The following is a 14,420-nucleotide window of genomic DNA, read 5'->3' as shown; positions in this document are numbered from 1 at the left end:
TCCAACACACTCACCGCAAAATGTAAGACACGAGTTCGAGAACACTAGTTCATCGTTCGTTCGTTCAACAACAGTTTGGTGCACTGGGCCAGGCGGCAAACATGTTGCAGTCGTTTCCTTTCCTGAATGAGAATGCATGCATGAGCACTCAGGGTGTCTGTCAGGGCTAATTACACGCCACTTCTTATTTCCTTGTCTTGACGATATCATGAGATTTGGGGTTCTGGCGTACAAAGCCCTGAAAAGGCCAAAGAGAGGGCTTCGTAGTTCTTGTTCCCTGACCCTCTTGAATTGGTAGACACACAGACAGGTTGACAGGGAGGAAGGATTTTGAAGGGAGAGAAGCCGGGAATGTCCCATTGGCTATGTTTCTCATCCGCGGGAACAGCTCCGAAAATCCATAGGCAAACAAACGAGTGCAGGTAGTGAATTGTCTTTCAATAACCCGTTGTGCAGATAGAGAGGAAGAAAAGAGAGGGGATAAAGAAAGATAAGTCGGGTATCATTGAGTAGTGTTAACTTCCTTTGCTGTTCCTGCTGCAGAGACCACCAGTTCACGGCTTCTTAACAGCCTCCTCGCCAAACATCTTTCCCTTGGCCTCCTCCTCCGCCTTCTCCAAATCAATCCCCAACGTCTTGGCCACCCACTCAGCGACCTCCCTCTCCGCCTCCTCATCCAGGTTCGCCTCGGTGCCGCCATACAGCGTCCTGCGCGCCTTCCTTCTCAGGTCCTCCACCGACAACAGGTCAAACGCCCAGCAGGTGCCGCCGGCGGCCATGGTAGCGAAGCTGATGACGTTGAGCGTGGCCAGGTTGAGCGCCTCGACCGCGACCATGGGGTCTCGGGGGGCCTTTGAGTTGATGTTGCCGGGTCGCGCCATGCCCGCTATCATGTTGGGCGCAAAGATTTCCATTTTGGAGGCCTTGAGATGTCGGGCCACGGCGCGCCGGGAGACGGCGACGGAGAGGGCGAAGAAGGTGGCGCCGCCGAAGAAGAGACCGAGCTGCTTCAAGGAGCGCTCCGAGAAGACGGGCGGGTAAGGACGTTCCTCCCACTGCTGTGCGGGTGGGTAGCGTGCCGCGTTTGACGAGGATGAAGGTGAGGCATTGATAGAAGCTGAAACGGGCGTTTGTGTTGTTGATGTTGTTGTTGCTGCTACCGGTGCGGCGGGGGTCGATTGTTGCTGTTGTTGTTGTTGTTGTGGGGATTGCGGAGGCTGACCGTCGGCCCAGACCAGTTTGCTGATGAGGCTGGAGATAATCGGCATCTTTGAAAATGAGTGTGTCTACCAAGAGGTCTGGGTGGGTGGTGAACTTGGAAGAAGACTGAACGAGTTGGAACGGAAGCAGCGAAGACGGATTGACACTGATATTGCTTGGAGCGAAAGTGGAACTGAGGGTGGATGGTGGCTGATGGAGTGATTGCGTGCAAGTGACTGAGCCCGGGACGGGATACAACGAAAAGCCTGTCCACTGTTCCCGGTCGTTCCTGCAGTCTGCAATGCCTCTTGATGGAAGTTGTTTCCGCTGCCTGCCTGCCTGCCTGCCCCAGATTTGCATGCACTGGCGCTTGGACCAGGTGGTGGTTTATCTCCGCCAAATAGAGGTACAAACCCTAACCCTACGGAGTGTTCTTCCTTTGTCGTGCAGTATCTCGGATGCTGTTTTCGGGCATGAGATGGGGAGACAATCTCCAAGCTTGGACTATCTTCTCAGAGTCTGCGCTGTGAACTCATGGCTTCCATTGTGAGCAAGGCTCATGTCCGTATCCTAGGTTCAGCTCGTGGAGGTTCAGCTTGGGCTGATCTCGCGGCCCCGCCCGCTCAGTGAGGCTTCGTGGGGCACCTGAACCCTGAAAGGCAATACCAAAATGTGGGGAAGCCTGGGCCTGTCTCAGTTCTCACTCATCAGCAACTCGCAACATCACCAAGTATCCATGACATCTTACAGGGCTTAATTGATTCGGAGTGGACACTTGAGAGGCTTTCACTCAACTGCAACTGCTTCTATCTGTCATCCAAATCGCAAATAACCGGACTGTATAAAGCTGCAATTCACATTCTGATACCATCCCCGAAGGCCCACATCCGAAAAGCGACAGAACAGATCGCATCAACATCTCAGCTCAACCCTCGCACCCAGAGAACGCTCCATCGAAACCAAACCTCATAGTCAAAATGCCCAAACCAAAGAAAGCCCCAGCAATCAACGGCAAGCCAGCTCAAGCTTCCACACCATCAGCAGCAGCACCACCCGCCAGCAGCGCCCCGCCCTCCTGGCCCCCCTTCAAGCCCTCTCTCCCCATCACCGACCTCACCTTCGACACGCTCGTGGACGACAAAGTCGTCGTCCTTCGGAACTTCTTCCCCAAATCTCTATGTCGCGAATACGTCTCCTTCCTGAGCACGCTCCCACTGATCACCACGCCTGGGAAACCCAAGCGGGGGATGGCGGTGCGAGTCAATGATCGGTTCCAGATTGACGATCAGAAGTTTGCGGATAGGCTGTGGTATGAGACGGGGTTGAAGGAGGCAGTTATGGGGGGTGGGTTGGAGCATTTGTGGTAGGTTGCCTCGTCTGTCCCCAGCTTGAAGAAAGTTACCGGCTAACTGGAAAAACGAAAAAGGGGTGGTGAAGTCATTGGCCTGAACCCAAACATCAGGATATACCGATACACAAAGGGACAGTTTTTTGATGCGCATTGTACGTTTCCCTTAATCACATTCTTCCCCCTTTTTTTTCTTATCCCCCCCTGCACACTCGCATTAACGCTACCCACTGCAGACGACGACTCAAACAAAATCACCCTCACCCTCCCCCCCTCCGACGATACCCCAAGCCCGAACCGACAACAAGTCCCCGCCAAAACGACCTGGACCTTACTGCTTTATCTCACCTCCGCCAGCGAAGGGTGCATGGGCGGCGAGACCGTCTTTTACCCTCACGACCGGCAGGTGGCAAAGGAAGCGATTGCCGTAGCTCCGGAGACGGGTATGCTGTTACTGCATAAGCATGGGAACGACTGTATGTTGCATGAGGGCAGGGAAGTGACGGCGGGCGAGAAGTGGATTATTCGGACGGATTTGTGTGTCGCTAGAGGAGGGAGGTGAGAAGCGTATGCGCGAGAAGGTTGAGGTGATGAATCCTGAGCCTTTTCACTACAGTGGTCGGGATTAAAAGTAAGTCATGGTGGGAGGAAGGCACCAAAGAATCCGACCGAGTTTAGAGGTTGGACATCTCGGGTATCAACGGATACCAGACTGCAGTGATAGACACAAACTGGAAGTGCGAGTAGGAAAAGAAAAGAAAAAAGAAGAGAGAGAGAGGCAAAAGAAGGAGGATGGTGGAAGGTGAAAAGGCAAAAAAATGTGCCAAAAAATATTGAGACTCGGATACCGGGAGTCGAACCCGGGGCTGTTGAGAGAGCAGTCACTCCTGAGAAGTGAGAGTCAACGATGTTACCGCTACACCATACCCGATTGAACTGATATGGTCCGATGTTGTTGAAAGAGGTTGCTGTGGATGAGCTTATATTCATACAATGGTAGCTTGCCGATACCTGTCGTGTGGCATCTCCAAATAACCTTTGACGCTCATCAACATTCTCGCAAAAATGGGCATGTAAAGAAGACCGGCCCTGTTCAAACGAATTGTTGACCACATGCCGAACACTCTTGGAAATAATTTTCGAACGAGGTTCAGCCATTTCAAGAAAAGATATAACCGATTGTGGTTTTCATGAATGTGCCTGCATTGGAGTTAACATCGGTCTGATATTTCCATGTCCTTTCCAAACCGGAACGAGTTCATGCGATCATGACAATTGACATTGGCACTCAGAGAGCTTTTCAATCATGCGTCAAAATCACAAGCACAACAGTTTCGCGGGATTGATTTGGTAAAATAATCTTATTTTCAAGCCTAGGGATCCACATCCAACCGCGGATACACCAACCAACCACACCATCCACCACAAGCTTCAAGACGAGAGTAACATCTAGAACACTTTCAGAAAGTTAGCAACAGAATAACCAACTTCTGCTCTCGATAACATGACAGTGTTACGGGATATAAACTCAGAATATGTAAGAATATACTATCAATTACTACCAGGTATAGGACACCCGGCGAAAGGGTCCCACCATAGCAGCATCAATCGCAAATTACTCTCATCACAGGATATATGGGGTGTGTATGTATGTCAAGTACGGGAGAACAGCAGTGAAAGAAACGTACCTTGTGATGTTTGGTGCAAAGGAGCAATGCAATGAAGCGTGAATGAGCTATCACCACCCATTGCCCCATCATTGCATACCCGTTGTCGAGCGACTGAGCTTGCCGTTGCTGCTGCGAACTGTTCCGAGAGAGGAAGCCAAAAGACGACCGAAAGATAAAGTAACTTCATGTCAGCGTCAATTGCGGCCCTTCCCCAGAGCAGTATATCGCAATACAGCGTAGGCTTGCTCAATACGATGCAGCACCGGCCACCCAACTCTGAACTTTCGATCAGAATTGGAGGCTGTGTTGCTCGTACGTCGTCGTTGTCGTCGTTGTCGGACTGACTGGTTGGAAGAGAGATTGACAAGTCCAAACTTTGCGCAGGAAAAGTTTTGTGTGTCGTTAAATCTTTGCGGCGGATTATGTAAGGCGCGGTTATTCTGTGTGGAGCCAGATGATTGGCGTCTGTTTTTGTGGTCTGTGCTTGTGGCAGCTGCCGGCCAATGCTTGCGGTTCATGCGGGCCGGCACTGCAATATGGGGCTTCGAAGCAGGAGCACCGACGACGACGGGGAACCATTTCCCAACCTTGAAGCCTACCATAGATTTCACAGCATCGCCTCGTCAACTTGATACTGGTTGCGCTCTGCTTTTGAATTCTTGCAGAATAACTGACACGTCGAACAAAGCGTGCGTGACATACTAAGAGGCTTTGAGATTTAAGGGGCGGTCCTTCCTGCCGTGGCTGAGCTTCGATGAAAAGGGGGATGGGATTTGGGTAAAGTGATCAAACATAGGACATAACACAGGTAGGACTTGGACTTCACCTCAACTCTCCAGTCAGATATCGTCACGGTCACGGCTCTGCTTATGTTTTGTTTGGCAGGACAGGTCAATGGATCCAACCACAAGGAACACTCGACTTCTGCGGAGCATGGACGGATCTTCCGAGTTCCGCCGTCATCACCCATATAAAGAGGGCTGTGCCTGACAGATAAGTTACCTATGACGTTGTGATATCTCCCGCACCTTATTCTCTTGAACTTCAGCTGTTGTTCTTCAAACCGAGAACCATGGTCGAACTCGATTGAGTCCAGCGCTTTATCATGTAGCCGGTGTTGCTGTGCCTCATCAATGGCGAAGGTCGCATGGAGGCTGTGCAATGCAGCCTGTGAACGACGGCAGCGAACTGTCTGCATGGCGCGAACAACTGTCCCACGTCGCCCAACCTCCATTGAACTTTGAGACAAGCAAATGGAAAAGCAGCATTGAAACGAAAAAAACATGAGATGTTTTGATCAATAAATCGAGACCATGCCGTTTTGGCTCGACTCCCACAGAGTACCGGTCTGGAACAATGAGAAAGGACCCAGAAGGGAAATATGTCACCGGGCACGCTGGGGTCAGCATTGCACTCTGTCCCGGGGACGGCCTCCGGGCCAAATCCGTCGACACCCTTATTAATATCTTCAAATGATACCACAAGGTGAGCAATCCGGCATAGTGTATGGTATTTATATTGTCGCAAGTAGTATCCCAAGGGTTGAATGTGGATATTTGTCCACACAACTCGGAGTTGGCGAGCCGCTGTAGCGCCTCACAATCCCTGAGCCTGTGATGAAGGTTGATCACTCAGCTCGTGTTGTGGTCGCCAATCTGTAACGGTAGTGATCGCCAGCATTGAGCGGGTTGTGGCCATTGACAGTGGTCTGTTTCTATTGTAAGGCCTTCGAGTTTAACCTCTTGGGGTATCAGGGTCGTGGTTGGTCAGGGTTCTGGGGGTGATTTATTGGGGTTTGTTTGGGGTTCTCGGTGGGGATCACAAGGTTGTTTGTGGATTCACGGTTTAGGGGAGTGATGACTGTGAGGCGGTGCTGTCGGGCTCCCGAGACTCCCCCACAGCGGCCGGAGCGGCAGACAGGGACCGCCTTTGATGCTTCATTCTTCTCTGCATCAGCATTGGTTCTTGACCAGTGAATCAAATGGGAGTTGTCGATTGGTGCTGGAGTTTGAGATGGATGGTGTTGTGAGTTGGCTTTGTTATTGCTTAGCTCGGTGTACTGCATTGTATCAGGAGATCAGGTACCAATGAGATAATCAAGTAACGCATTTGGGCACTACTCCTGCCATCAAAACCAAAACATTGCTAAATGAGCTTGTCGAGAGTAGTGGACAGGGGGAAAGGGGCAAAGGCAGATTGTGGGGGAGATGCAGTTCAAGTGGCAGTTGTGCAATGGTTGGCGAATGTGCGCATCGCACCTTCATCCTGCCAGAAAAAAGAACGTGGTTGCCCGAGTGTCGACGACGAGCAGCAGGCACCACTGCAGCCCATGAGCACTGCACTGCCAGCAGAAGCCAACAGAAAGAGCACTAAACTCTAAACTTTCAACCTGCCCTGGGCATCATCGCCATCTTCACCTCCTCACTGCTTCGAGCTGAAAACCATGATGCCTTACCATTAAATCAGCCAACACTGCGCTGTCTTGGGCGAGTTCAACTGAAAGTTCAAAGGAAAGAATGGATTGTTAAATCCGCCCAAACAAACAGAAGACTCGAACATGGCGAGCAACGTCAACGGCAACGGCACTCCAGCCTCACCACCCCCGGTTTGGATGACACCCTATCTGACCTGCATTCCCAGCTGGCCTAGCGTCAACACCGAGAGAAGCTTGCCTAGCTTGGGAACCACAGGCAGTGTGACTAGGGTTCCCTCCCTGTCTCACCCAGGCGATTGCAGCCTCTGCACAAGCTGACTGGACGTTCCTGGGCTTAGAACCGAACCATCAACCACCAAGCCGGGCCACCAACCGACGAGAGCCACGGTCGTCAAGGACGCTGGCACTGCTAGAAAATCAATCCATTGGCTCTCGATTGTTGCGCGCGGGGCAAGGCTCTGTTACGCAGTGAGCTGAGCATCCCTTTGTCCCTATCTTAACTGCTGACATCTGCTCTCCATTTCCCCTTCCCTTCTCTTGTTTCCTGGACTTTAGTTCTACTCCTTCGTTTTCCCGATACCAAGCCATCGATACCAGCACGACATCCCGAAATAGCTTCACGTCCCCTGTGCGCAACCGGTATCAACCGTGGTGGACCCAGCACCCTGAACAATAGCGAACCTCCTAATCCTGGTGCCTGGAGATCTTCGGCGCGTCCACTAAAGTCCCCAACCACCCAGGGCGCTGGGCCGGGCGGCCAAGCCGCATCCTCAAAAGAGGACCCAGACCCAAACCCATCGAACCGGGCGGGACCCCTGAGGCTTTCCCATCGCCGAGGGAGAGGCATCAAGCGAACGAAGGAGAAAAACAAAAAAGCAATTGGACAATCTGAAGAGCTGCGGGTTTCCAACAATGTCGTGCATACCGGTAAGTCTTGGTTGATCAGGCACCGTGACATCAGCAATTGACTAACTGCCTATAGTTTCGTCGCACGGCAAAGAAGAAGAAGGAGAAACCGTCGTTTATGCGGAGGATGACAACCATGAAAATTGCTTCTCCCAGTCAGCCGACCTCCGCTTTGTTCATGGCTTCCCTGCTTTCGTCAGCACAAGTCTTCAACGCTACCCACAAACCCATGTACATCCACGATGCGTTCAAGAAACACGCCGTGAGGGTTTGGAAAGAAGCTCGCGGAAGCGACAAGCTACTCACGCACGAAAAGCTCCTCCGCTTTTTCGAGATAACCCAAGGTGTCACAACCACGGCTCTTCCAGTCAAGGACGTGTATACCTTCGAGGAATTCTTCTGGGCTTGGAGCAGCAACAAGGCAGCATGGAATGCTGTACGACCTCTGGATCCTACCGAAATCGACCTCACCTATCCGATTAGCAATTATTTTATCAGTAGCAGTCACAACACTTACTTGGAAGGAAACCAACTATCGTCCAAGAGTTCTGCAGAGGCATACAAAGCCGTATGTATGCACAACCCCTCGCCGCTATTAACAATGTCTAACAGGCCTCATAGGTGTTACGGAACGGATGCAGATGCATCGAAATCGACGTGTGGAATGGTGCCCCGTCACGAACCCCATCCAAGTCTCCGAATGGGGAACATCGCCGACATATGTCAAATGTTTCCGCCATGTCACGAACGAGTGTCCGACATGGCTCAAGCCTGAGCGTCGATCAGCCAGGTCTTTACACAATGCGAACTCCCCGAGACAGCGGCACGAGTCTGGATCCAAAGGAACTGAGCGACCGTATGGATCGGTCCACATCATCATCATCCGGGTCCGTCAAGAGGGGTGAACCCATCGTGCACCATCATGGAACCATGACAACCACGGTACCTTTTAGGGAGGTTTGCAAGGCTGTTAGAGAAGAGGCGTTCGTAACGAATCATCTACCGATCATTGTCAGTTTGGAGGTTGGTGCGGACCGTGAGCAACAAGAGATGATGGTGGAGATCATGAAGGAGGAATGGGCCGGTTTGCTTCTCGAAGAGCCTTTCGAGGACTGCGATCGCCTAAAACAGCAACCCCGACTGGAACAACTGCTCGACAAGATTCTGATCAAGGTGAAGCGGCTGGATGATTGCAATGGCGAGATACAGGAAGCTCAGCGTGGGCGATCTCTAAATGTCAGCTCCCTGCGCTCCAAACCACCAATTTGCGAAATGCTTGCTGCCCTAGCCATTTATACGCGCAGTGAGCATTTTGACGATGTCAACTCTTTATCCTCAACAACTCCCAGCCATATCTTCAGCGTTAACGAGGACAAGTTCCTGGATATGATAGCCCAGGATAAGGCCAGAATGAAGATCATGGACCACAACAGGCAGTACTTTATGCGAATATATCCCAAAGGTCTTCGCTTCGACAGCAGCAACCCCGACCCTACTATTCCGTGGCGACGAGGTGTGCAGATGGTGGCCATGAACTGGCAGAATACCGACGAAGGCACGATGCTCAACGATGCCATGTTTGCGGACACAAATGGCTGGATTCTCAAGCCCACTGGCTTTCTGAAAAATCAAGACGAGATACCGACAAAGACTGTCGACCTACGAATCACTGTTCTCGCAGGACAGTCGATCCCCGTACCTGAGGGTCGGCAGGCTAAGAAGCTGCGCACCCGAGTGAAGGTGGAGTTGCACGTCGAAAATCCAGACAAGGCGCGTGACTTGACGCGAATCACTCAACCACAGTCAACCGAGAATCCAGACTGGGAACGTAATCCATATCCGCTCAAGTTCCCGGGCGTGAGTGGGGTTGTGGAAGAGCTCAGCTTTGTTAGGTAAGTTTTATGTTCTTACTTCCTCCGGTTTTTCTTCCCTACGTTTTTTGAACTTCTGCCCATCTTCACACGACGTGTCATCAGACCACAACTACCGGTCGCTTGAACCTTTACTGTCCACCTGTCCATTTGAGTTGAATATTTGTTGTCTTGTTTTGATGTGATGACTTTGATGCATGGAGCCGCTGCCGTGGGCAAACTTCCTTGGTCATTTTCTTGTTCTCCATCATGTTTAATGTTCTGTTGGCTTTCCATATCAGGGAGACAATGACAGGCAGGATGCTTCAGGCAAAGTTGTCCGGACAGCAAACTCTCGAACAATGTGCTGGGTTTTTGGGAGTGGAAGAAGTCTCTGTCCGAGAGCGAGGGATACATAGTGACCTCCCCCGGACGAGTGTGACTGTGTGACACGGGAGTCTCGCATACCGACATCGGCTTCCTTCCGGTCGGCCGGCTCCGTCCACTCACTTTCAATCTCCCTCTTCTTTCTCCCCCTTCAAGCTTTATTCGACACGCACCCTCATCCTCGCCCGCTTCTCATCCACTCATAATCATTCAACTCACCCTACTTCGGCTCACGAAGCTGTTGCTAACCTAGGCGTGTCTCCTTTAGATTCAAAGTTGAAGAGCCCTCCTCAAGTGGCTTCGGCAACGAGCTTCTCGCTTGGGCTTGCATCCGTCTCGACCGCTTGCAGCGGGGATATAGATGTCTCGACCTTTATCACCCCCTTACCCGTCGGCCACTCCGCCGACACGGCGGACATTCCGCATCGCAGCTTTTTATCAGGGTCGAGAAAAATGTTCGACAGGGCTTCCCGACAAACCGGACACATGCCGAGACTGCCGTCGGGTCGAAGTGACATATGGCCACATGACAGCGGCACCCGGTCGTCATCCATTCTATTTTTATTTTATTTTTTCGTTTTCCTGATATCCATGTTTTAATATGGCGTTTTTCCTGACTCCGGTATTGGCGTGGAGAACATTTCAGCATGGCGTTCAAGGTAGCAGGTTTCTATTCGACTGCATGGTATAAGGACAAAGAAGAAGAAGAAGAAGAAGAAGAAGAAGACATGCGCAAAGCAAAGTAAAGACTATTTCAGGTGGAATCGTATGGGTATTACATTGATTTTAGTGGCTTACAAGTTGGATATTGGAAGTCAGTTGGACACAGAGCGATGTTGCCTGATGAAGTTCTTGGATGGGAAATGTGTTTGGAAAGGATCAGATACCCTTTGTTCGCTCGCAGTTGGTCCTCGAATTGGAGCAACTGGCGATGAAGTTAGTAAGAAATGAACAATTTTTACTTATCTTTTTTTTGTCTCTCGCTTCATTCGCCGTGCAAACCGATATGCTTGACCTCAGGTTTTCATCGAAATTCATAACGAAGAATCACACATAGCAAGAATCCCCTGGAGAGAAAACGCTACAGCCACGAGTCAACTCCCACCTGCCTCTGGGATGTCAGAGTCTCTATCAGGTTGATCTACAATATGAATAGCAATTTGTAGAGGTATGAAATTGAAACTTTTTCCCTACCTGTTTCCCTTTTTTTTTTTTTCTTTGTTTGCGCCTGTGTTGGGAAGGTGAAGCCGAAAGCAACTGTCTGTGGTCCACCAAGACCGGGTTATCTTGTCCTCACAACCACTGTTTGTTTTTACCATTATAGGCTTAATATTCCTACAATATGTGCAATAACAACACTAAGCGCCAGTGGTTTAGTGGTAAAATCCATCGTTGCCATCGATGGGCCCCGCGTTCGATTCGCGGCTGGCGCATTTCTTTTGCATTTTTTCTAGCATCTTGGTTCCCTTCAGGTGAGATCATCTAGTTTTCTTTGTTTTACTCTTTTTTTCCCCTTTCCTTTCCAAATCCCTCCTTTTTTCCGTATCCCTACACCGGTCTGGTGTTTTCTTCCTTTTTTTCTGTCGGAACATTTGTTTAGCAAAAGCATAGTTAGGGGTTCGACTACGAATCTTGTTGCTTTTTTTTTTTTTTTTTTTTTTTTTTTTTTTTTTTTTTTTTTTTTTTTTTTTTTTTGGTTTTGGGTGCTCTTGGAGATTTATCTTTCCTTGTCGATATGATAAACGATGTGCCAGGGCCAATTCACCGCCAGACGGTTTCCATTTTTTTATTTACTTCTTTTCTGGTCGAGTTTTAATCTAATTCAACATCTCGTGCCTTACGCAATTCGAGTTTCGTATGACGACAAAGTTCATCTATGAGTTCTTTGCTCAACTTGTGCAGTCATTATCATTCCTACCAACAATCCGCATGGCAAACACAAAGCTCGGGAAAACGCAACATCATGTTATCTTGCTGAAATTTTCTCGACAAGGTCGGAAAGACTACGAGACTCCTTCCCAAGGCGTTGATCATTCTCCGTTGCTTGTGTTGTTGCTTGTCAGAAATGATCGAGGGCCGTTGTTTCCCTTCCGGCCTTCATATCGAAGACGGCACCCGACGTTTGGCTAATATCGGAGTGACACGGAGCGAGTGAGGTTATGGGACGGGGAAAACGGAAGACGGGGTGCCGCCGGGCCAAGACGGGCAGATCGGGCAGGCCGGTTTGCGTACTTAGCGTACTGACAGCCACGAGAAGGGAAGAAAGTAAAAAGCCCATGGAATGATGGAGTAGACGGCGGAGGACTGAGAGTTAATTCGTTCCCAACAGTCCGGTTCCAGGACGGAAGGAAGGACGGAAGGGAAGGGAAGGGAAGGAAGGATAGGAGAAAACCACATCCTTCCGTGACCGCCACCGCAGACCACGAAGTTTCCCGTGGCCAGATATTTCCGTGCAACACAAAGGCTGGGATCTTTTCCCGTTACTCGTCAGGTCTTCATAAACTGATCGTCTTGAAGTGGTACTCAATGTTTGCGCCGTTTGGGAGAGACATCTCCTCGGAGTCAATTGTCAACCATGACAGAGGGTTCTGGAAGGGCATGGTTGCCCTGAAGTACCGACGACCGAGGGTTCCGGGAGGGCAACATAGTTTAGGGATCCATGGACCTATCTCACTCGCTCGTGAGCAAGTATCCATCAACCTCCTAGGCATTTTTTTTGATGCTCGCGTAGAGGTGTCGACACTTGACGACGGTCAGGGTCTTGAAGATGGGGCTCCATTATCAGATCATTTGCTGGCACAGTGAATAAGCCTCCCTGCAGTTGTTCCTGCATGTACACAGTGTGTGATTATTTGGTGCAGACATGTCGGGGACGAGGTGGGCGGCAGATTGGAGGCGTCCCGAACGTTGTCGGCGAGGAGAGATTCAATCTGCATAGCAAACGCAAGATCCCGGTGTTGAATTGAAACCGATTTCAAGCTCTCTCGTGAAGCATAGCGTGAGAAAGAGGATGGCATATCTTTGAATAGTCAGCAACGTCATGTGACCTATTGGTGCAAATTTTGTCAGTCAGCGATATCGCACGCTCTGCCACTGCTGGGATTTCCTCTCAGCAAAAAGTCTAGCATTGGTTCACGGTTGTCACCATGCCAGATACCTCGCTACAGCGCTGGCATTCAGGAAGCATCTCATCGTCATCACGACGAGATCTGGGTGGAGCATATGGGTTAAGCCCTTCTCTTTCGCCAGGGCTTGCCCGTTGCGGTACAGCTTCAATTGTACTCCGATAGAGCTTCAAACTCATCGGCGGCCTGTCAGGCCATCCGTGAATGTTGCTGGTTTCAGGAGGGCGGTCCTGAATGAAAGTTGATATCACAACAACAACGACGATGCAGGGGCGCTAATGTACCGATGGAAAAGCCGACAAGGGGCGGGCTTGACGATCCCCATTGTTGGGCTCGCTGTTCTTCGGTCCACCGGGAGTCTGGAGAGCATCACGTCAAGTGACACCTTGCCGGTCATAACAGCCGAAAAAAAGGTAGACCAAGGTGCCCAAAAACATATGAATCGATGCGTTTATTGGGTACCTTTGAAATCTGATGGGCTGCAGAACGCGGTTGCAGGATACTCGAATTGCGAGGGTATAGACGTGACAGCTGGCATAACCAAACTTCGTTTGATTCAGAAAACGCCAACGAAGGTAAGGATAAGATCGAGAGAGAGTATGGTAATCACGGTTCGAGTGTGGAGAAGAGGCCAGCAGTGATGTCCATGAATATGATGTCAGTGGACTCGTTGCGAGTCGGGAGTTGAGTCGTCAGGTTGACGAGCAGACCCAGGGGCCAGATGTGCGGGGTTGAGGTGATGTGTAAAAGAACGACTCGACGAAGTAAGGTGGATTAGCATGAGGCTCCCCAGACTTGAGATCATGAGCCGGCCGAGGTCGGCTTGGGCTATAGGTTCGGTAGATGTCTAGTTTGAGCCGAGTGGATGTGACTTGATCCACCAGAGCTCTCATCTCCTGATTTGCTCGGGCGTTGAAGTGAGAACGAGAGCATGACCAGAAGGGCAGACAACGGTCTTATCTTGTCCTGTTGGCCAATATTTCCCTCGGAGACCCTGGCAAAAGATTTTTTTCCTGTTGGCTGGGTGGTTTGATCTCGATGGGTGATGTGCAGAGGTTCATGATGACGGACAAATCACCATCGACCATGGCGTTGGACGTTGACCGTCTGCTCGGGAGTTGAACCCAGACGCGCAGGGGGTCATTGTGGGATTGTGGGATACATACTAAGTCTAGTGGGCGCATCGTGGAAGTGCCAGTGACAGTGTAAACGGAAGAAGGGGGAAGCCGGGGCAGCCTCCATGAGCCATCATATCATATTGACTCGCGGACAACGAACAGGGACGGGCGGTACTAAATCAGGTCGGGAATATGGATAATGGTGTTTCTGTCGTTGGAGGCTCCTGGGGATTGTCAGTTGGTTCTTGGGAGAAATGGATTGAGAGCAGCCAGACGGGAAAGGACGGGTCGGAGAAGATGGCGGGCACCGGCGCACACGTAGCACCCAATTCAGGCAGAGTTTTTTGCTTGTGTAATTTCATGTTCTTGCCGCCATCATGTG

At 50.6% G+C, this 14,420-nt stretch overlaps 5 protein-coding genes and 1 non-coding gene across 6 annotated transcripts; 4 read left to right on the top strand and 2 right to left on the bottom strand.

Moving 5' to 3' along the window:
- Window positions 1-554: 554 nt before the first annotated feature.
- B0T23DRAFT_397917 (uncharacterized protein) lies at window positions 555-1,268 on the bottom strand (the record flags this gene model as incomplete). Its single annotated transcript, XM_062838321.1, has 1 exon — window positions 555-1,268. The coding sequence occupies one exon, from the start codon at window positions 1,266-1,268 to the stop codon at window positions 555-557; it is 714 nt and encodes a 237-aa protein (XP_062691094.1).
- A 630-nt stretch (window positions 1,269-1,898) lies between these two features.
- Window positions 1,899-3,147, top strand: B0T23DRAFT_200237 (uncharacterized protein). Its single transcript, XM_062833370.1, has 3 exons — window positions 1,899-2,563; window positions 2,627-2,703; window positions 2,785-3,147. Exons 1-3 carry the CDS (start codon window positions 2,178-2,180, stop codon window positions 3,108-3,110), a joined length of 789 nt encoding a protein of 262 aa, XP_062691093.1. The 5' UTR covers window positions 1,899-2,177; the 3' UTR covers window positions 3,111-3,147.
- On the bottom strand, window positions 3,148-3,879 carry B0T23DRAFT_200238 (uncharacterized protein). Its single transcript, XM_062833371.1, has one exon. It carries the CDS (start codon window positions 3,704-3,706, stop codon window positions 3,185-3,187), a length of 522 nt encoding a protein of 173 aa, XP_062691092.1. The 5' UTR covers window positions 3,707-3,879; the 3' UTR covers window positions 3,148-3,184.
- Window positions 3,880-7,402: 3,523 nt separating this feature from the next.
- Window positions 7,403-9,460, top strand: B0T23DRAFT_200202 (PLC-like phosphodiesterase). Its single transcript, XM_062833369.1, has 3 exons — window positions 7,403-7,579; window positions 7,635-8,126; window positions 8,180-9,460. Exons 1-3 carry the CDS (start codon window positions 7,565-7,567, stop codon window positions 9,452-9,454), a joined length of 1,782 nt encoding a protein of 593 aa, XP_062691091.1. The 5' UTR covers window positions 7,403-7,564; the 3' UTR covers window positions 9,455-9,460.
- A 1,697-nt stretch (window positions 9,461-11,157) lies between these two features.
- On the top strand, window positions 11,158-11,228 carry B0T23DRAFT_t278. The gene has a single exon. It is a non-coding gene; the product is annotated as a tRNA-Gly (tRNA).
- Window positions 11,229-11,696: 468 nt separating this feature from the next.
- B0T23DRAFT_385337 (uncharacterized protein) lies at window positions 11,697-13,955 on the top strand. The gene has a single exon (XM_062837531.1). The coding sequence runs from the start codon at window positions 13,199-13,201 to the stop codon at window positions 13,559-13,561; it is 363 nt and encodes a 120-aa protein (XP_062691090.1). The 5' UTR covers window positions 11,697-13,198; the 3' UTR covers window positions 13,562-13,955.
- Window positions 13,956-14,420: the final 465 nt, after the last annotated feature.

This window comes from Neurospora hispaniola, assembly GCF_033458365.1.
Source record: "Neurospora hispaniola strain FGSC 10403 chromosome Unknown B0T23scaffold_6, whole genome shotgun sequence".
NCBI lineage: Eukaryota > Fungi > Ascomycota > Sordariomycetes > Sordariales > Sordariaceae > Neurospora > Neurospora hispaniola.
The sequence above is the reverse complement of the archived record's forward strand: the minus strand, read 5'-3'. Positions and strand labels throughout refer to the sequence as shown.

Coding starts and splice junctions, on each gene's coding strand:
- B0T23DRAFT_200238 (XM_062833371.1), bottom strand. CDS start 3,706: ATGGCTGAACCTCGTTCGAAAATTATTTCCAAGAGTGTTCGGCATGTG.
- B0T23DRAFT_200237 (XM_062833370.1), top strand. CDS start 2,178: ATGCCCAAACCAAAGAAAGCCCCAGCAATCAACGGCAAGCCAGCTCAA. Junction 2,564..2,626: donor GGTGGGTTGGAGCATTTGTG/GTAGGTTGCCTC, acceptor AAAACGAAAAAG/GGGTGGTGAAGTCATTGGCC. Junction 2,704..2,784: donor ACAGTTTTTTGATGCGCATT/GTACGTTTCCCT, acceptor TACCCACTGCAG/ACGACGACTCAAACAAAATC.
- B0T23DRAFT_385337 (XM_062837531.1), top strand. CDS start 13,199: ATGTACCGATGGAAAAGCCGACAAGGGGCGGGCTTGACGATCCCCATT.
- B0T23DRAFT_200202 (XM_062833369.1), top strand. Junction 8,127..8,179: donor CTGCAGAGGCATACAAAGCC/GTATGTATGCAC, acceptor CAGGCCTCATAG/GTGTTACGGAACGGATGCAG.